Source organism: Gymnoscopelus braueri (genome assembly GCF_963280865.1).
Source record: "Gymnoscopelus braueri genome assembly, chromosome: 10".
Classification (NCBI taxonomy): Eukaryota; Metazoa; Chordata; class Actinopteri; order Myctophiformes; family Myctophidae; genus Gymnoscopelus; species Gymnoscopelus braueri.
Window position 1 is genome coordinate 4,209,164 of NC_137611.1, and position 22,734 is coordinate 4,231,897.

The 22,734-nt window shown below is 43.6% G+C and overlaps 1 protein-coding gene across 5 annotated transcripts in view; it reads right to left on the minus strand.

Moving 5' to 3' along the window:
* The window catches only part of cop1 (COP1 E3 ubiquitin ligase), a 54,399-nt gene that overhangs the window by 16,477 nt on the left and 15,188 nt on the right, over window positions 1-22,734 (minus strand). Inside the window, exons 7-14 of one of the 5 annotated variants that reach the window (XM_080440495.1) lie at window positions 20,822-20,890; window positions 18,715-18,774; window positions 17,265-17,344; window positions 16,335-16,407; window positions 14,028-14,142; window positions 12,039-12,174; window positions 7,541-7,684; window positions 4,339-4,447 (exon numbers count right to left, since the gene is read on the minus strand). In XM_080440495.1, the coding sequence (XP_080296621.1) occupies window positions 4,339-4,447; window positions 7,541-7,684; window positions 12,039-12,174; window positions 14,028-14,142; window positions 16,335-16,407; window positions 17,265-17,344; window positions 18,715-18,774; window positions 20,822-20,890 (786 nt within the window). Of the gene's footprint in view, window positions 1-4,338; window positions 4,448-7,540; window positions 7,685-12,038; window positions 12,175-14,021; window positions 14,146-16,334; window positions 16,408-17,264; window positions 17,345-18,714; window positions 18,775-20,821; window positions 20,891-22,734 lie in introns of all 5 variants that reach the window. The other 4 variants (XM_080440492.1, XM_080440494.1, XM_080440491.1 and 1 more) reach the window with 4 other exon arrangements.

Sequence of the window (22,734 nt, forward strand, 5' to 3'; positions counted from 1 at the left end):
GGACACGCCCCCCTCATCTAGACTGAGTGGAGACACGCCCCCCTCATCTAGACTGAGTGGAGACACGCCCCCCTCATCTAGACTGAGTGGACACGCCCCCCTCATCTAGACTGAGTGGAGACACGCCCCCCTCATCTAGACTGAGTGGAGACACGCCCCCCTCATCTAGACTGAGTGGAGACACGCCCCCCTCATCTAGACTGAGTGGAGACACGCCCCCCTCATCTAGACTGAGTGGAGACACGCCCCCCTCATCTAGACTGAGTGGAGACACGCCCCCCTCATCTAGACTGAGTGGAGACACGCCCCCCTCATCTAGACTGAGTGGACACGCCCCCCTCATCTAGACTGAGTGGACACGCCCCCCTCATCTAGACTGAGTGGAGACACGCCCCCCTCATCTAGACTGAGTGGACACGCCCCCCTCATCTAGACTGAGTGGAGACACGCCCCCCTCATCTAGACTGAGTGGAGACACGCCCCCCTCATCTAGACTGAGTGGAGACACGCCCCCCTCATCTAGACTGAGTGGAGACACGCCCCCCTCATCTAGACTGAGTGGAGACACGCCCCCCTCATCTAGACTGAGTGGAGACACGCCCCCCTCATCTAGACTGAGTGGAGACACGCCCCCCTCATCTAGACTGAGTGGAGACACGCCCCCCTCATCTAGACTGAGTGGAGACACGCCCCCCTCATCTAGACTGAGTGGAGACACGCCCCCCTCATCTAGACTGAGTGGACACGCCCCCCTCATCTAGACTGAGTGGAGACACGCCCTCCTCATCTAGACTGAGTGGACACGCCCCCTCATCTAGACTGAGTGGACACGCCCCCCCTCATCTAGACTGAGTGGACACGCCCCCTCATCTAGACTGAGTGGACACGCCCCCCCTCATCTAGACTGAGTGGACACGCCCCCCCTCATCTAGACTGAGTGGACACGCCCCCCCTCATCTAGACTGAGTGGACACGCCCCCTCATCTAGACTGAGTGGAGACACGCCCCCCTCATCTAGACTTAGTGGACACGCCCCCCCTCATCTAGACTGAGTGGACACGCCCCCCTCATCTAGACTGAGTGGACACGCCCCCCTCATCTAGACTGAGTGGACACGCCCCCCTCATCTAGACTGAGTGGACACGCCCCCCTCATCTAGACTGAGTGGACACGCCCCCCTCATCTAGACTGAGTGGACACGCCCCCCCTCATCTAGACTGAGTGGAGACACGCCCCCCTCATCTAGACTGAGTGGAGACACGCCCCCCTCATCTAGACTGAGTGGAGACACGCCCCCCTCATCTAGACTGAGTGGACACGCCCCCCCTCATCTAGACTGAGTGGAGACACGCCCCCCTCATCTAGACTGAGTGGAGACACGCCCCCCTCATCTAGACTGAGTGGAGACACGCCCCCCTCATCTAGACTGAGTGGACACGCCCCCTCATCTAGACTGAGTGGACACGCCCCCCCTCATCTAGACTGAGTGGACACGCCCCCCTCATCTAGACTGAGTGGACACGCCCCCCCTCATCTAGACTGAGTGGACACGCCCCCTCATCTAGACTGAGTGGAGACACGCCCCCCTCATCTAGACTTAGTGGACACGCCCCCCCTCATCTAGACTGAGTGGACACGCCCCCCTCATCTAGACTGAGTGGACACGCCCCCCTCATCTAGACTGAGTGGACACGCCCCCCTCATCTAGACTGAGTGGACACGCCCCCCTCATCTAGACTGAGTGGACACGCCCCCCTCATCTAGACTGAGTGGACACGCCCCCCCTCATCTAGACTGAGTGGAGACACGCCCCCCTCATCTAGACTGAGTGGAGACACGCCCCCCTCATCTAGACTGAGTGGAGACACGCCCCCCTCATCTAGACTGAGTGGACACGCCCCCCCTCATCTAGACTGAGTGGAGACACGCCCCCCTCATCTAGACTGAGTGGAGACACGCCCCCCTCATCTAGACTGAGTGGAGACACGCCCCCCTCATCTAGACTGAGTGGACACGCCCCCTCATCTAGACTGAGTGGACACGCCCCCCCTCATCTAGACTGAGTGGACACGCCCCCCTCATCTAGTGTGAGTTTAACGTCGTTTAATACAATCAGATACGGTAGGACTTTTCTGTTTGGATGTATGGGGCTGTTAAGGCCAGAAAGTCGTTTTTTTGACACTCAGTAGGCGATCCCGCATAACTTCCGGGTACGATGATGTCACGCACATAGCCTCTATACCGTCACACTACTTCAATTAGTCCATGAGCCAGAGCCCCAAAATTGAGCAATGATTGTCGAAAGAGTGGGCAAAAATTTAAATATGCAAATTAGGCATGAATTCAGGCATATTTTCCTATATAATGCCTAATTTGCATATTTAAATATACAATTTCAGAAAACTTGTAATACGATAAATCATTGTCTTCATGTAAGTAATCAACTCAGGAAGTTTCATTATGATAACTCTTTTTTAAATGTTGTCATTTTTTCACCTGTCATGTACGTATGGGGAAAATTACAAAATGTGTGATAACCATGAAAAAGCTGCTCCTGTGGAGAGGTTATCATATATTTATTTACTCGTATTGACCCTATGAACAATTTAATATAGGTTTGGTTTTGCCCACTCTTTCGATAATGAAATCTTGTCTGGCTCATGGACTAAATAGTGTAAAATACACACACAGGCACAACACCAGAGGGAGCCCCACTGATCTCACTGAACCCAGTTTCGGCACAAAAATGGGGTCAACTTCGCGCTACTGCCATGTCGCCAGGATGTGGAAGGCCTTTCCAACAGGCATACAAAAGTGTGACTCCCCCCGAACTGTTTACTGTAAATATCTTTTTCTTATTACTACACGTATATATGATGTTTTTTCTGCATATTATTGTATATTATTACACGGCTTGGTTGAATCCTTGATTCTGATTGGTCAATCATTGTTCCTTGATAATGACCGATGAGCTCTATAACGGACCACTGTCTAATCAGAGACTCAGAACACCTGCTCATATCAACCTGTCTAATCAGAGACTCAGAACACCTGCTCATATCAACCTGTCTAATCAGAGACTCAGAACACCTGCTCATATCAACCTGCGCTGCTTGATTTTATGCTTTATCCATGACAGCCATGTAAACAAACAAACCATGTCATTTACAACTAAACGTTGCTCTCAAGAATGTTTTTGAAAACATTTGAAGTGAGAAATAGATGATGCAATAACCGAAGTCATTCTATTTGATCCACTGCACCTCCTTGTTTATCGTGGCACAACAACGGGGGAGTACCAAAATGCTCCACCCAAAACACAGTCGCCCCCCGGGGCAAATCCGGCGGTATTACACGCAAATCGGCGGTATATAGAATGGGGGGCGAGTGTGTTTTGGGGCGAGTTTTCCGGTTACCTTGTGGAATACTGTCATTTGTTTTCCGAGGCGAACTTGTCCGCCCAGCCCAATAATTATGGAATACTTTCATTGCCGTAAGCGTCGGTGCATAATCGCCCTGTCAGGCTTTAAATTTCAATAATGACCACCTCCTCATCCATTATCCCTTGCTTATCGTTTGTCGTTAAATGTCTCGATGAATTGAATACACACAACCTTAATGGAAACGTGCACTGAGTGCTGTGCTATGAGCTTGTAGATCTGCTATTTTTTAACAATCGTGAAAATGTGTGCAAATCTTTGAATATATATTTAAAGCGTAAATGTTTTTATTTTAAAAATGTTATCCCACGATTTTGTAACCCATATTTTTTCCCCCAGTGCCAATTGCCTATGTAATCCTGGGCCCTACTCTCCCTCTGCCAGCCTAGGGAGAGCCCAAGCTGAAGCTCATGCCTCCTTTCCCTGGTTAAACGTAGCGCGTGGAAGGAACACGTTATTCCAGCCAGTTCCTTTTCCCCTTCATCAGGCGCCCTGTCTGACCAGGGGGAGGCAGTATAGAGACCAGGATTACTGCATGTTTTTTGTGAGGGTACCTACCCTAGGAGACACGGGGAGAACATGCAAACTCCACACAGAAAGGCCCTTTCGCCAACCCCACCTAGGGTATGGGCACTGATGACGTGGAGGAGAGAACACGCCGCCAGCACCCACAGCGTCCCCGGCGGGAATCGAACCCAGGACCTTCTAGCTGTGAGGCGACAGCGCTGCCGACTGCGCCACCGTGCCCCCCAAAAGCAAACATTTGTAACACAAATCTTATTTCCGCTATTTTTGGAAAATGCTTTGAACATTTTTTTCAACATTATGACGACTAATGCAAAAAAAAAAATGATTGCGATTAGGGCGATTACGTAATGAACTGTGACGAGGCTCTTACCTGGTAGACCTTTGAGCGCTGGCCGGTGAAGCCGTCCCACAGGATGACCGTCCCCTCATAGTCACTGCTGGCCAACAGGTTCTTGTGGTAACTGCTCCAGCTGATACAGCTGGTCAAAACGTAAACAACACCAAGGCTGGGATCAAGTTCACTTCTTCACTTCAGACTGACACACTTCTTCACTTCAGACTGACACTTCTTCACTTCAGACTGACACACTTCTTTACTTCAGACTGACACTTCTTCACTTCAGACTGACACACTTCTTTACTTCAGACTGACACACTTCTTCACTTCAGACTGACACTTCTTCACTTCAGACTGACACACTTCTTTACTTCAGACTGACACACTTCTTCACTTCAGACTGACTGACTGACACACTTCTTCACTTCAGACTGACACACTTCTTTACTTCAGACTGACTGACACACTTCTTCACTTCAGACTGACTGACTGACACACTTCTTCACTTCAGACTGACACACTTCTTTACTTCAGACTGACTGACTGACACACTTCTTCACTTCAGACTGACACACTTCTTTACTTCAGACTGACTGACACACTTCTTCACTTCAGACTGACTGACACACTTCTTCACTTCAGACTGACACACTTCTTTACTTCAGACTGACACACTTCTTCACTTCAGACTGACTGACACACTTCTTCACTTCAGACTGACACACTTCTTCACTTCAGACTGACACACTTCTTCACTTCAGACTGACACTCTTCTTCACTTCAGACTGACTGACACACTTCTTCACTTCAGACTGACACACTTCTTCACTTCAGACTGACACTCTTCTTCACTTCAGACTGACACACTTCTTCACTTCAGACTGACACTCTTCTTCACTTCAGACTGACACACTTCTTCACTTCAGACTGACACTCTTCTTCACTTCAGACTGACACACTTCTTCACTTCAGACTGACACTCTTCTTCACTTCAGACTGACACACTTCTTCACTTCAGACTGACACACTTCTTCACTTCAGACTGACACACATCTTCACTTCAGACTGACACTCTTCTTCACTTCAGACTGACACTCTTCTTCACTTCAGACTGACACTTCTTCACTTCAGACTGACACACTTCTTTACTTCAGACTGACTGACTGACACACTTCTTCACTTCAGACTGACACTTCTTCACTTCAGACTGACACTTCTTCACTTCAGACTGACTGACTGACACACTTCTTTACTTCAGACTGACTGACACACTTCTTCACTTCAGACTGACTGACTGACACACTTCTTCACTTCAGACTGACACACTTCTTTACTTCAGACTGACTGACTGACACACTTCTTCACTTCAGACTGACACACTTCTTCACTTCAGACTGACTGACACACTTCTTCACTTCAGACTGACTGACACACTTCTTCACTTCAGACTGACACACTTCTTCACTTCAGACTGACACTCTTCTTCACTTCAGACTGACACACTTCTTCACTTCAGACTGACACTCTTCTTCACTTCAGACTGACACACTTCTTCACTTCAGACTGACACTCTTCTTCACTTCAGACTGACACACTTCTTCACTTCAGACTGACACACATCTTCACTTCAGACTGACACTCTTCTTCACTTCAGACTGACACACTTCTTCACTTCAGACTGACTGACTGACACACTTCTTCACTTCAGACTGACACACTTCTTTACTTCAGACTGACTGACTGACACACTTCTTCACTTCAGACTGACACACTTCTTTACTTCAGACTGACTGACACACTTCTTCACTTCAGACTGACTGACACACTTCTTCACTTCAGACTGACACACTTCTTCACTTCAGACTGACACACTTCTTCACTTCAGACTGACACTCTTCTTCACTTCAGACTGACTGACACACTTCTTCACTTCAGACTGACACACTTCTTCACTTCAGACTGACACTCTTCTTCACTTCAGACTGACACACTTCTTCACTTCAGACTGACACTCTTCTTCACTTCAGACTGACACACTTCTTCACTTCAGACTGACACTCTTCTTCACTTCAGACTGACACACTTCTTCACTTCAGACTGACACACATCTTCACTTCAGACTGACACTCTTCTTCACTTCAGACTGACACACTTCTTCACTTCAGACTGACACACTTCTTCACTTCAGACTGACACACTTCTTCACTTCAGACTGACACACTTCTTCACTTCAGACTGACACACATCTTCACTTCAGACTGACACTCTTCTTCACTTCAGACTGACACTCTTCTTCACTTCAGACTGACACACTTCTTCACTTCAGACTGACACACATCTTCACTTCAGACTGACACACTTCTTCACTTCAGACTGACACACTTCTTCACTTCAGACTGACACACATCTTCACTTCAGACTGACACACTTCTTCACTTCAGACTGACACACATCTTCACTTCAGACTGACACTCTTCTTCACTTCAGACTGACACGCTTCTTCACTTCAGACTGACACGCTTCTTCACTTCAGACTGACACACTTCTTCACTTCAGACTGACACACTTCTTCACTTCAGACACACTTCTTCACTTCAGACTGACACACTTCTTCACTTCAGACTGACACACTTCTTCACTTCAGACTGACACACATCTTCACTTCAGACTGACACACTTCTTCACTTCAGACTGACACACATCTTCACTTCAGACTGACACTCTTCTTCACTTCAGACTGACACGCTTCTTCACTTCAGACTGACACGCTTCTTCACTTCAGACTGACACACTTCTTCACTTCAGACTGACACACTTCTTCACTTCAGACTGACACACTTCTTCACTTCAGACTGACACACATCTTCACTTCAGACTGACACACATCTTCACTTCAGACTGACACACTTCTTCACTTCAGACTGACACATCTTTAGGAATCACATTTGAATCAGTGTTGATTTTGACAGAATCATAGTCATAGAGTAGTTTTAGTCATAAAACTACCAAAATCCAAACCAAACATAACATGACTTGTCTGTTAGTTCTACTGGATCTCTTCTCCACTAGATCCCTCACTAACATTTTAGTCTAGTTTTTATTTGTTGACGAAATTGTCACTATATTTAGTCTTAGTTTTTGTCATCGTAGCTTGGTTGTACCGTGGTAACTCTGAGGACCCGCCCAGGGGTCCTGGACCCCCTGTTGAAGACCCCTGCCTTAAGGAGAGATGTACCTGATTTTGGAGTTGCAGGTCATCTCGTTGACTGGGTAGTGAATGTCTACGGCGTCCTGGATCACCGTGCCGTACTCAAACACTTTGATCTTCTTGGTTACGCCGGCAATGGCAAAGTAGTCACAGTCACGGTCAAACTCAATACTGAAACGCAAAGAAAAACATGACACATTATTAATACGATATTTGCTATATCTGTGTCAAAAAGGGTTTAGAAAAAACATGCAGTAATCCTCCTCCTCCTCGTGCTCACTGAAGGAAGCATGAGCTCAGTTCGGTGCTCTCCCCAGGCTGGCAGAGGGAGAGTAGCGCCCAGGATTACACTTCGGCATTGGCACTGGGTGAAAAAAATGGGTTCCAAAATATATATTTTTCATTTTTTTTTAAAGATTTCTTTGTGGAGGGCGCTCTGGTGGCGCAGTGGTGAAGTCCCTGCCCACCACCACGGAGGTTGTGGGTTCAAATCCACGTGGTGCATCCGGCTTTGTCGAGCGTCTAGACCATACATGGGCAACTGGCGGCCCGGGGGCCACATGCGGCCCCCACCACCTTCACTTAATGCGGCCCACAGGTTAATATCAGAATAGTGATATATTATTGATTTCAGCTGTTATGATTCCATACATGACCCGCTTTAATTACTTCAGTCTATATTAGTAGCTTAATTACTAGTATTAACATTCTATTGTCTTTTTTATGTCCAATGTATTTGTATTTAACAACTCACTGAGTGCCAGAATTATTTCTGGCTATCTCTGGCCAGTGCGATTTTTTTTCTCATTTTTTTTTTCTAAGTAAAACAAAAGTGCTTAGGAAGCGAGATACAGCCTTTTTTAGTTATAAGTTAAACAAGGAGTGGATGGAGCTGCAAATCTTCAAATGATGATATCTTGGGTTCTTAACACATTGAGTGCCAGGGCTTTTTTAAAACAGGGTACAGTCGGTGCCTGGATTTTTAACCATTTTTTAACCTTTTTCAAGTAGTCACAAAATATTTTCAGTGATCACCGTCCTCAAGGTGATCCCCTCATTACACACATAGAGGTCTCGTACAATCGGGGATTTTTTTTTTAAACATTAGGTAATCCGCTCCATAGTTGCAGCCAGTTGAAAATAGTCGAAAATAGTCAAAAATACATATTTTAGAAAAAAAGTACACAGGAGCCGAGATACAGGCTTTTGAAGTCATAAGTTAACCAGGAAGTGGATTGGAGTCTAAATCTTCGATAAATGATATCTCCTGGTGCTGTGAAGAAAAAAAAAGGAAAAAAAATAATTTTTTAATTTTTTTAATTTTTTTAATTTTTTTCCCCCAAAAACGGTCATAACCGTTTTTGGCACACAATGCATGGCTTCTCAAAAACGGTCCGGACCGTTTTTGGCACTCAATGTGTTAACGTTTTTTTTTTTACATTTTTTTTCAAAAACACGTCAATGGCACTCAATGAGCTAACTTAACTCTTTGACTGCCAGAGTATTTTCATAAAGTACTCCCCCAGTGCCAGAAATGTTATTTTTATATTTTGAATTTTTTCATGAAAATAATTTATCAAAGTGAATTTTAAAGACGCAGCACAAATCCGCCACTAGAGAGCAGCACATGACAGCTTGATCAGGTCGTTGGTTCACGGACACCCTTCTTGAGAGATTAGACAGAGAAATGCATCAAAACGGATGTGACGTTGGCTCAGATTGTCCGGATCGGCCAAAATTACGATGTGATACACGACGGCGATGACTGATCGTCACCCAGACCATAGATTATAGAAGAGAACCTGTCCGTTCGTGTGATATACCGTGTGAAAAAACGTTTGTTTACCTATTATGGACGAAAATGACCAGGGAAAAATAATCAAAAACCGGAAACGGAACCCAGGTCATGAAACCGGATGCAGATGTGGGTGAAGTAAGTGGAACTCGAAAATAACATTGAATATTAAGCAGCATAGCGCAATCAGAGATTAAACAATGAACGCGCATCCAACGCGTCAAACGCGTCGATGGCGTGGGTGGATTAAGTAGTAATTGACGCGTTTTCGAGTCAATGGCGTTTATAGAGTTAATTGGAATCCTGAAAATTATTATTATTATATTATTTAATTTCAAATGCATTTGTATGAACTTAAAAAATAGTAAAAATAGTAGATCTATAAGCTCAAAACGTGTCGCGCTGCGACGCGTTTTGAACTCGTAGATCGGCTATTTTTGCTACTTTTGTGTGACATAGAATGGTAAAGTACGGCATTCATTTTACGAAAAAAGTTTAAATACGGAGATAAGAGTTTTCTGCCCTCTGACGGTACACGTAATGTGTTCCTCCTGGAGTGAGAGTGGAAATATAGAGCGTTGCAGTTCCCGCCCACTTCCTGTTTTTTTTTTGTGCCGGAAGAAAAAACTCAATGCATTTTTCCATTGACATTTCCAAAAATATTTATATCTATTAATTTAAGCCTCGAATCAAGCCATCACGAGATGACATGAATCATGACCATAAAACGTTTTTTTTCTGTGATTTTTTTTTGTGAAAACGGCAAAACAAAGGGTATTTATTAAATATAGTATATCATATAATTAAATATAAAATAAAATAAAATCACAGAAAAAAACGTTTTATGGTCATGATTCATGTCATCTCGTGATGGCTTGATTCGAGGCTTAAATTAATAGATATAAATATTTTTGGAAATTTTGGAAAAATGCATTGAGTTTTTTCTTCCGGCACCAAAAAAAACAGGAAGTGGGCGGGAACTGCGACGCTCTATTGGGGGTAAAAAATTATTGTCTACTCTATTAAAAAATAGCAGATCTACAAGCTCATAGCGCGGCACCGAGTGCATAATCCATAATCTAATCATCTCAATTGTTTTTGCAAATCTTTCAATATATAGAGGCTTTTCAAAAACACGTCAATGGCACTCAATGAGCTAACTTAACTCTTTGACTGCCAGAGTATTTTCATAAAGTACTCCCCCAGTGCCAGAAATGTTATTTTTATATTTTGAATTTTTTCATGAAAATAATTTATCAAAGTGAATTTTAAAGACGCAGCACAAATCCGCCACTAGAGAGCAGCACATGACAGCTTGATCAGGTCGTTGGTTCACGGACACCCTTCTTGAGAGATTAGACAGAGAAATGCATCAAAACGGATGTGACGTTGGCTCAGATTGTCCGGATCGGCCAAAATTACGATGTGAGGGTCATCATGTCTTATGTGTAATGGGAGTTTATTCCAAGCCGTCGAACCGTAGAAGCAGAATGCTGCTTCGCCGTGTTTTTTATATGACATTTCAGGCACTTCGAGTAGGCCTGCACTAGACGACCTGAGGGGGCGGTTTGGAACGTATCTAGGGAGGAGGTCATAGAGGTAGGAGTGGGGCCAGACCATTGAGAGCCTTATAAACAAGAAAAATAAATTTAAAATCGATCCTAAAAACAACCGGGAGCCAATGTAGTGATGCTAAAACTGGAGTAATATGTTCTCTCATCTTAGTTTTAGTTAAAACTCTGGCTGCCGCATTTTGAACTAGTTGTGGATCTGCTACAAAAGATACAAAGATACACATTGAAGTTGAGCTGGTTTTTAACTTCCAGATACAAAGATATAAAACTAGGACTGTAGCTCAAACGCAGCGAAGGCGAGGTTGAGCGACACGGATACAAAGCGACGGAGCTACAGACACGCCGTGTGTCTTTGTATCTGTCTGTGTGAACGCAGCGACACACTCGGTGATGACTGTGGGGGGGGGGGGGGGGGGGGGGCTTTCGCTCACGATTCCCCATTTCAATATATATATATTTTTTTAAAGCGAACACATATTTGCAAAATAGTTGCAAAATGTGTCAAAAAATTGCAGATCTACAAGCTCGTAGCGCGGCAATGAGCTTGTAGATCTGCAATTTTTTAACAGTCAAAGAAGTGTTAAAATGACACGGATGTGTTCCTGGTTTTACACATTTTCACACTGAAGCTTCTCCCTCTGCATAGTGGGAGGAAATCTAGGCCAAGTGCCCCCTCTAGTGGTCACAACTGATACATGTTGTGAAATAGAATAAAAGAGAAAATGTTGGCTCTGTTTCTGGTCATCCAAACGCAAAGCATTATTTTACACTTTAGACTATTCAAAAATAGCAGATCTACAAGCTCGTGCCGCGCTACGAGCTTGTAGATCTGCTATTTTTGAAAAATCGTGAAAATGTGTGCAAATCTTTGAATATATATCTTTGGGTGATTCCAGAGCTGCTCCGGCCCCCGCCCGTGTGGAAAAAAACGGAAAAACACAAGAGACTGAAAACACGGTTCAGACCGTGTTTGGCACCCGATGTGTTAAGTACAGCTGTACTTGAGTACATGTACTTAGTTACTATCCACCACTGCAGATGTGTGTGTGCGTGTGCGTGTCTGTGTCTGTCTGTGTCTGTGTCTGTGTCTGTGTGTGTGTGTGTGTGTGTGTGTGTGTGTGTGTGTGTGTGAGAGCATGTGCTGATGAGCACATACCTGGAGACGATACTGGATCCGTTGTAGAGGTCACTGGCGTAGGACAGCGTGGCCAGCGGCCGCACAGAGTTGTAGCGCGTGAACTTGGACAGACACTCCATGAAGTCATCCAGCTGGTTCAGGTTCCTGCCTTCCTCTGAGCTCACACAAACACACACACACACACACACACACACACACACACACACAGGCACCGTTAGAACACACACACACACACACACAGAGACACAGGCACCGTTAGACAGTGTTGATTTTGACAGCAAATTTTGATTTGGTTTTAGTCATATTTTAGTCATCCAAAATGTTTTAGTTTTAGCCTAGTTGATCTACCGTTGATTTAGTCGACTATAATCAGGGGTGCAAATAACTTTTTAGGTCTAGTACTCAGAAGAGCACCTGGAGATGTGACTTGGTGCGCACCAAATAAATGGTCCCGTCCCGTTTTGTCAACCGGGGGGGGGGGGGGGGGGGGGGGTTCAGCACGGTGCCCACCGGGACAGTTTTGTCAACAGGGGGGGGGGGGGGGGGGAGGGGGGGTGCTGCGCGAGAAAAAAGGACGCTCTGCTTCCAAATTCCGCAGTTTTTTCGCCGTTTTTCTTCTCTCACGCCGTTTGGTGAACCCCCCAAGCGTTGGTGCGCTGTGCTGCGCTGCTTTTATCCGCCAGATTGGGACGTTCACGACATACTTTGGACCATTACGGTGTGTTCATCATCGGTGACGAGTTTTATTTTTTAGTTTTGCTAAAAAATAAAAGCTTGGAAATTCCTGTCCCAGCTGTTGGTACGCGAAAGCGCCTCGTGTCGTCTGATGTGCCACACATTATTTATTTTGGGTGCGCATGCGCACCACCAGTTATGTGCACCCCTGACTATAATGTATGTTGGCGGTGCCTTGATGGCGTCGTAATGGCTGATTTTACACTTGGCTGCATGCTGAAAATAGCCGATCAACTGCGACGCGTCGTGAGCTTGTAGATCTGCTATTTTCAGAGCAGTGGTTCTGCCGTTAGAACACATGCACTGAGAGCAGAGCGGTGGTTCTGCCGTTAGAACACATGCACTGAGAGCAGAGCGGTGGTTCTCAACATTTTCGGGACGCCACAAAAATGGGGAATCGTGAGCGAAAGCCCCCCCCCCCCCCCCCCCCCCCACAGTCATCACCGAGTGTGTCGCTGCGTTCACACAGACAGATACAAAGACACACGGCGTGTCTGTAGCTCCGTCGCTTTGTATCCGTGTCGCTCAACCTCGCCTTCGCTGCGTTTGAGCTACAGTCCTAGTTTTATATCTTTGTATCTGGAAGTTAAAAACCAGCTCAACTTCAATGTGTATCTTTGTATCTTTTGTAGCAGATCCACAACTAGTTCAAAATGCGGCAGCCAGAGTTTTAACTAAAACTAAGATGAGAGAACATATTACTCCAGTTTTAGCATCACTACATTGGCTCCCGGTTGTTTTTAGGATCGATTTTAAATTTATTTTTCTTGTTTATAAAGCTCTCAATGGTCTGGCCCCCTCCTACATTACCTCTATGACCTCCTCCCTAGATACGTTCCAAACCGCCCCCTCAGGTCGTCTAGTGCAGGCCTACTCGAAGTGCCTGAAATGTCATATAAAAAACACGGCGAAGCAGCATTCTGCTTCTACGGTCCGACGGCTTGGAATAAACTCCCATTACACATAAGACATGATGACCCTCTGTGGACAGTTTTAAAGCACAGCTCAAGACATACTTCTTCACTCTTGCTTTAAGTTGATTTTTTTCTCTTCTAAATCTCTGTGTTGTTATTCATGTCTGTACTGTTTTGCTCACTGGCTGTTATGTATTGTTTTATACATTATTTCTATGCCATTGTTTTCTGCCACTGATTTATTGTGTATTTTATCAATTTTTTTTTTTTGTTTTTGTGTTTTGTTTGCTCTGTAAATGAATGTTAGACTGTATGTTTATATATATCTGCACCGTGTGATTGTTTTCCGTACCCGTGGCCGTGATGCGAGACATTCTGTTGGAGAAGTAGCACTGCTCCAGGTCCTCAAAGTGGGCCGTCAGCCTCTTCCTCCGAGACGCCAGCGTGCTGTTGTACCACGTCTGTCTTTTCCCCTGCTGGTGAACACATGAAGGTACATTAACCTATTAAGACCTGGAACACATCTGTGTCACTTTTAGATTTGAGCTGCAAAGCATTGTTTTACACTTTAGCTATTCAAAAATAGCAGATCTACAAGCTCATAGCGCGGCACCGAGTGCCAGCTATGAGCTATGAGCTATATAGCTGGAAGCTACGAGCTTGTAGATCTGCTATTTTTGAAAAATCGTGAAAATGTGTGCAAATCTTTGAATATATATTGTATTAAATGTAACATTTTTAACTCAAATCTTTGCTTCTGGGGGGTCCCTGGAACAGACTATTTTGAGATGGGTGTCCGCAGCCAAATACATATAGTTTTGGGGGTCCTTGACATGAAAAAGTTTGAGAACCACCGATATAGAAACATACATTTTTTTCAGAATACTCTTAGGATTTAGAAGACATTTTGCAGAATCGGCCTCAGGTCTTAAAGGGTTAAGACTGGGAACGCATCTGTGTTATTTTAAGATTTCTTTGGCTCTTCAAAAAACAGCAGATCTACAAGCCCATAGCTTGTACCAAGTGCCGCTGTCTATCTGGGGGGTCCTTGGAACAACACGTTTTGAGATGGGCGTCCGCAGCCAAATACGTCTCATTCTGGGGGTCCTTGACATGGAAAAGTTGGAGCTGATACAGCAACATACTGTTAGGATTCAGAAAACATTTATAGATGTGTATTTGGCCGTGGACCCCCATCTCAAAATGTTCTGTTCCAGGGACCCCCCCAAGAAGCAAAGATTTGAGTTACACATGTTCCCTTTGAAATATATATATATATATATATATTCAAAGATTTTTCAAAAAATAGCAGATCTACAAGCTCATTAGAGCTGCTATTTTTGAATAGCCAAAGACATCTAAAATGACATAGATGCATTCCCAAATTGAATGGGTTAAAATAAAAACATGTATAAGTATAAAAGAGGACGGACACAACCTGGATCTAATTCATGCATTTCTATATCAGACCATTATGGTCTCTGTCCAAAACTCTTACTCTACAGGATTCCAATTTAAAACTAGCAGATCTACAAGCTCGACTGTGTGACGCTGATGTATGTAGCAGAGATGCTGCTAGCCCTGCGTCCTGCGTCTCTGACGCACATTTTTAATAAAGGACGCATTACTGTGGAAACACACCAGAGAATTTTCGCACACGACGCACACACGTGCATATACGCACACGCGCACTTTTAGATCCAGTCCTATTTTAAAAGTCTGCATACAAATTTTCTGGGACCCATCTGAATGACCACCTGTGGGTCCCGGGACCCATTACATTGAAAACCTAGCAACATCACTGATGTAGGGCGTTAATTTACCCCAAAAAAACACAAACACTTAGAATATGGAGACAGAAGGTTTCTGCCCTACAGCAACGGATATGATAGATATATAGGCCTGTCACAAGTATTACATAATTGTCTAATCGCAATTATTTCATATAATCGCAATTATTTTTGCATAATCGTTATAATCAATTCCATGTAAAAACAAAATGGCATATTTTTTAAAAATGTCAAAAATAGTGGAAATAGCCGATCTATAGGCTAAAAAGAAATTAAATATGTGTTATTTGTCATATCTTCCCTGTGCAACCTTTGTTTACAAAAGCCAAACAGAAATGTCATTTTTATTCATAATGTTCAATTAATTTTCAACGACAGAAACACAATTAAATCGTTAATCGCAATTATCTGAGTGATAATGAATGGTCAACTTAAAGGGATATTTCACTTTCAAAAACACTTTTGGTCATTTTATCGTCTACTCAGGCCTTTTTGACCCCCCCAGACAGTTTTTAAGTTGCTCGATTCAGTATTTAGACATTTGATATTCATTTTATCAGACACGCCCCCTTCCTATACAAACCCATTGTAACTTCAAACTCCATTTTAACCTGTTAGATTCATCAAAAACACCCGTCCTTGGTTCTGGTGACTCACCCTGCCCTCCTAATACGTGAGGGGGCCGAGTTTTTCCGATAGTTTTTTTCATTTATTTTATTTGATTTTTTATTGTATTTTATTTTTTTCATTTTCCAAAAAAAATTACAAAAAATAAATTGAAAGTGAAATATCCCTTTAAATGTGTAATGGGGACAGCCCTATAGATATACTGTACGTATATGAATAGAGAAATAAAGAGAGGGTGCATTCCTTACCTGACTGACCTGGGACGTCCCTCCAAAGCCTGGAGGCTGGCTGTAGTCTGTCACATCCAGAATACTACTGCTGCTGCTCATCAGAGAAACACCACAAAACACACAACATACTGTAAGGACTAGGGCAGGGGTCTTCAACAGGGGGTCCGAGACCCCTAGGGGGTCCTCAGAGCTACTATAGGGGGTCCGCCAAATCTTTGTGTGATAGGATTTAGTTTTTTTTACATTAAACACTTGAACCCTAGAATTCCTTTTCTGAGGGGAACATTAGCCAAAAATAGCAGATCTACAAGCTCTCAACGCCTCGCGCTGCGAGTTGTTGAGAGCTTGTAGATCTGCTATTTTTGGCAAAGAGGCAGAGGTGTAGAGGGAAAAAAGAGCAGACTAAGTAAAAAATAAATAAATATCTGAAACACAATTTTATACTATCTAGAGTAGGGGGTCCCTGCTTCATCTCTCTCTCAGCTAGGGGGTCCTTGGCCTGAAAACGTTGAAGACCCCTGTTCTACATAGATAAATAGATACAATACTTTATGTTGACGCACACACCGCATTGACGTATTTTGACGTATGCTGGTGTTTTCAGTGTTTTCCGCTAGAGGGCGCTCTTCGCCGACATACAGTATGAGTGATCCTATGACTTCCTATGAGAAGAATACTTGCGGAAATAACGTGATCCCAACAAACCCAGCCCCGTCCGGAATAATGTTAAAGGATTTAGAAAAATACATGTTTCTCTGCTTTCTTGTTTTTTTCTGCGTTTTTGATGAGAACAAGCTATGTCCAACAGCCAATAACTAGAGAACAGAGGGACGCGGTGACACGCTCCCCCCCCACCCCCCCCACCGATGGAAGCAGAGACACTCCTCCGTCTTTTGCGACACTCTGTGTGTCGATCGTCTTGGAGCGAAACTAACTAAATAAGTGTACCTGGGTGCAGGTGAGGGAGCCTCCACATTGGGCACTGTACACTCCGCCTCCATCAGTGGTGAGTACAGCCCACTCATCTCCTGGGGAACACACACACACACACACACACACACACACACACACACACACACACACACACACACACACACACACACACACACACACACACACACACACACACACACACACACACACACACACACACACACACACACACACACACACACACACACACACACACACACACACACACACACACACACACACGCAGAGCAACGTTACATACAAAACAAAAGATGGCATACTTGTCAAACACAGCGGACAACAATCATGGGTAAAGGAAGGTCCGTCTGTATTTGGTGCTAAAAGACATTAATTAATGGCAGGTGATCCGTCACCCATGAATGAAAACCTGGAGTAATAACAGCGGTGGAGCAAAGCAGCTTTTTATGACTAAACAGGCTCCATGTTGTGATCAAGAAGGACCTTTTTATACCAGTCAATGTGTAACATGGGTGGGCCCTGACATCACTGAGGACACGGATTGGAAATTCAATTCAAATTAAAGGAATAGTTCACCCCCAAAATGACTTTTTTTCCCTATGTATTAGTCACCCCATGGAGACTTGAATTCATGGATATCGCTTTGTTTTTGTCACATTCCTAAGACAATAATATGAGGTTCCGGTAGGAGACACAAAGAGTCTCCTTTGTGTCTCCTACCGGAACCGCTGCCTACCGGTCCGATGGTCATCATATTATTGTCTTAGGAATGAGACAAAAACTAAAACATATCCATGAATTCAAGTCTCCATGGGGTGACTAATCCATAGGAAAGAAATAAACTATCCCTTTAACACATTGACCGCCAGAGGTTAATCTCATAATGTACTCACCAGTGCCAACGTTTTATTGTTGTTTTTTGTTTTTTTCACGTCGCCATAGATCTTGTTAAAATCCTTAAGATTGAGCCGTACACGGTCTGTTTACATCGGCGACATGTCACTGTATCTCCCAGTGAAAACCGCATGTCAAACGGAGCTCCATGATTGTAGTTGGAGCGGATTACGTTAAACAGTGATATGCGAGGAGAAAAAACTACAGGAAGAGAATTGAGTTTCAGTGTGCGCTTTAGAATGGGAGCGGACGTGATCGTCAAAACCGGATCCCAAATAATTCTGTTTCCGGTGGTGTTACAATGAAATGTGCCGTACTAGAAAATTGAAAAAAGTTTTTTTTTTTCGAAAAAAAGGAAAAAGCACCACAGCCCGTAGGCTACGGGATCGGCGCTTTACCGTTGGATTTATCGGCCCGTAGAACTACGGGCCCGGCGGTCAATGTGTTAAGGATTAACAGAAAATAATAAGACAGATTGTCAGTAAGTAATAATGCATCCATATACTTTCATTCATACATCTTCAATTAGCATAATTAGTGCCTCAGTGTGTACCTCAACACGCTTGATGTCCTCTTCCAGAAAGTTGAGCTCCTTCTGCAGCTGTTCCAGTTGCTGACGATGGAATGACAAAGAGACAGACGTTTAAATGAACAGCCCGGCATGCCAGGGGTCTTCAACAGGGGGTCCGGGACCCCTAGGGGGTCCTCAGAGTTACTACAGGGAGTCCGGGACCCCTAGGGGGTCCTCAGAGTTACTACAGGGGGTCCGCCAAAATCTTAGTGTGATATATATATTTTTTTCCTTAACCACTTGAACCCTAGCATCCCTTTTCTGAAGAGAACAAAAATAGCAGATCTACAAGCTCGTAGATCTGCTATTTTTGGCAAGGAGGTATAGGTGTAGAGGGGAAAAAGAGCAGACCAAGTAAATAAAAAAAGTTTAATCTGAAACTCAATTTTATACAATATAGAGTAGGGGGTCCCTGCTTCATTCCTCTCTCAACTAGGGGGTCCTTGGGCTGAAAACGTTGAAGACCCCTGCTGTATGCTCATAAACACACAGTACCAGAGGTTAGTCCTGTATATGCTCATAAACACACAGTACCAGAGGTTAGTCCTGTATATGCTCATAAACACACAGTACCAGAGGTTAGTCCTGTATATGCTCATAAACACACAGTACCAGAGGTTAGTCCTGTATATGCTCATAAACACACAGTACCAGAGGTTAGTCCTGTATATGCTCATAAACACACAGTACCAGAGGTTAGTCCTGTATATGCTCATAAACACACAGTACCAGAGGTTAGTCCTGTATATGCTCATAAACACACAGTACCAGAGGTTAGTCCTGTATATGCTCATAAACACACAGTACCAGAGGTTAGTCCTGTATATGCTCATAAACACACAGTACCAGAGGTTAGTCCTGTATATGCTCATAAACACACAGTACCAGAGGTTAGTCCTGTATATGCTCATAAACACACAGTACCAGAGGTTAGTCCTGTATATGCTCATAAACACACAGTACCAGAGGTTAGTCCTGTATATTCTCATAAACACACAGTACCAGAGGTTAGCCCTGTATATGCTCATAAACACACAGTACCAGAGGTTAGTCCTGTATATGCTCATAAACACACAGTACCAGAGGTTAGTCCTGTATATGCTCATAAACACACAGTACCAGAGGTTAGTCCTGTATATGCTCATAAACACACAGTACCAGTTAGTCCTGTATATGCTCATAAACACACAGTACCAGAGGTTAGTCCTGTATATTCTCATAAACACACAGTACCAGAGGTTAGCCCTGTATATGCTCATAAACACACAGTACCAGAGGTTAGTCCTGTATATGCTCATAAACACACAGTACCAGAGGTTAGTCCTGTATATGCTCATAAACACACAGTACCAGAGGTTAGCAATAGGGCCGTTTTGTCATGATGACCATACTTTAAGCCTAGTACAACAATACCAGAGGTTGTTTTGTAAAGCATGGTTGTCGTCACCATACCGCACGACCACATGATGTCCAAGGTTCAGCCACTCTGTTAGCGTGGGTATCCTTTAGGGTTTAGCCACGCCGTTAGCGTGGGTATCCTTTAGGGTTTTAGCGATTACGGTTCCTTAACGATTGAGTGGCAAAACATTGAGCAGCATGGACCATAAAGCATAACATGTCTACGATGTATTTTTATGAAACAAAAACTTTGCAGATAGGAGGATAACTCAAGCTTTCCGTACAGATATGAGTTACAAATGGTCGCATTAAAAAAATATTATATTCAAGAGATTTGCACAAACTTTCTAATTTTTTCGTGAAAATAGCAGATCTACAAGCTCATAGCGTAGCACCAAGCTTCTAGATCTGAGCTTGTAGGTCTGCTATTTTTGAATAACATTATTGAGATGCTATATTAACACATTTTGCTGGGGACCCCTTAGAACCCCCCCCCCCCGCTCCCCAAGGACCCCTGGGGGACCCAACTTTGAGAACCAATGCCATAGAAGTCATGCCGACAGGGGGCGACTAAGAACTTTACTCCATGTAGCGTATTGGTTGTGCAATGTGCCATCATGTGACAATGAAACATGTTGAAACCTATGATATATCAAACACTGAGTGAAAAAGAATCAACACAGCGACATACTTCTCTCTTGTTCCTCCTGGCTTCTTTGAGGAACTCCATGAGGATCTGTCTCTGAGCTGCTTGGGATTCCTTGTGGGAGAGAAGAGACACAAATGCAATCCATAAGGTTTTGACATAATGGTCCTTGACATGATACAAGTTTGAGAACCACTGATATTATAGCAACATTTACTTTTTTTTTCAAATACCGTAACTGTTTACAAGACATTTGTAGAATCCCTCCCAGAAGCAAAGATTTGAGTTATAAATGTTCGCTTAACACATTGAGTGCCAGGGCTTTTTTAAAACAGGGTACAGTCGGTGCCTGGATGTTTAACCATTTTTTAACCTTTTTCAAGTAGTCACAAAATATTTTCAGTGATCACCGTCCTCAAGGTGACCCCCTCATTACACACATAGAGGTCTCGTACAATCGGGGGAAAAAAATTAAAAACATTAGGTAATCCGCTCCATAGTTGCAGCCAGTTGAAAATAGTCGAAAATAGTCAAAAATACATATTTTAGAAAAAAAGTACACAGGTGCCGAGATACAGGCTTTTGAAGTCATTTGAAGTCATAAGTTAACCAGGAAGTGGATTGGAGTCTAAATCTTCGAAAAATGATATCTTCTGGTGCTGTAAAAAAAAAAAAAACGGTCATAATCGTTTTTGGCACACAATGCATGGCTTCTCAAAAACGGTCCGGACCGTTTTTGGCACTCAATGTGTTAAAAATATATATATAGTCAAAGATTTGCACACATTTGAAAGATTTTTCAAAAATAGCAGACCTACAAGCTCATAGCGCTATGAGCTTGTAGGTCTGCTATTTTTGGGGGGAAAATAACACATCTTTGAATATAGAGTATACATTTTTTTAAACTGAACATTTGTGACTCAAATCTTTGCTTCTGGGGGGGATTCTACAAATGTCTTCTAAAAATAATGTCTTCTAAAAATAGCAGATCTACAAGCTCATGAGCTTGTATATCTGCTATTTCTTTTAGGATCTGTCTCTGAGCTCCTTGGGATTCCTTGTGGGAGAGAAGAGACACAAATGCAATCCATAAGTTTGTTTGAACCACAATGAAAAAAAAAAAACACCGTACGAACGAACAAACGGACATAAAAGAAACCATACCTCTGGCACACAGGGCTTCCCCTGGGTGTGCGTACAGGGCCTGGGTGGTAAAAGTTGCCCACAGGGTGATTTGTTTTAGTTAGGAAGGAGTCTGAAAAAAGGGCCTCATGATCACATAAAAAAAGGCTTAACCCACTAAGACCAGGAACACATCTGTGTAATTTTAAGATTTCTTTGGGCTATATTAAAAAAAAATTGCAGATCTACAAGCTCATAGCGCGGCACATGAGCTTGTAGATCTGCTATTTTTTTTAAAAGCCAAGTCGGGAAAATGTGTGCAAATCTTTGGATTCATATAGACATTTTTAACTCAAATCTTTGCTTCTGGGGGGGTCACTGGAACAACATATTTTCAGATGGGGGTCCGCGGCCAAATACATATCATGTTGGGGATCCTCGACATGAAACAGTTTGAGAACCACAGATATATATAGCAACATACGTTTAAAAAAAAAGGAAAAACTGTTAGTATTTAGAAGACATTTGTAGAATCCCCCAGAAGCAAAGATTTTAGTAAAAAAAAAAGATATTGCTTGCACACATTTTCCACGACTTTTCAAAAACAGCAGATCTACAAGCTCATAGCGCGGCACTCTGTGCCGTGCTATGAGCTTGTAGATCTATTTTTCAGGCATGCAAACAGCCCGAGGTGAAAAGGGTGACAACATGTATTTTTTCAGGTCAGGTGTCACACTATTGCCCTATTTGGATTCAAAACGGCTATTGTAGCTGAAAAGCTACAAGTTTGCATGTCTGATTTTTGAATTGCCAAAGAAATTTAAAAAAAGATGACA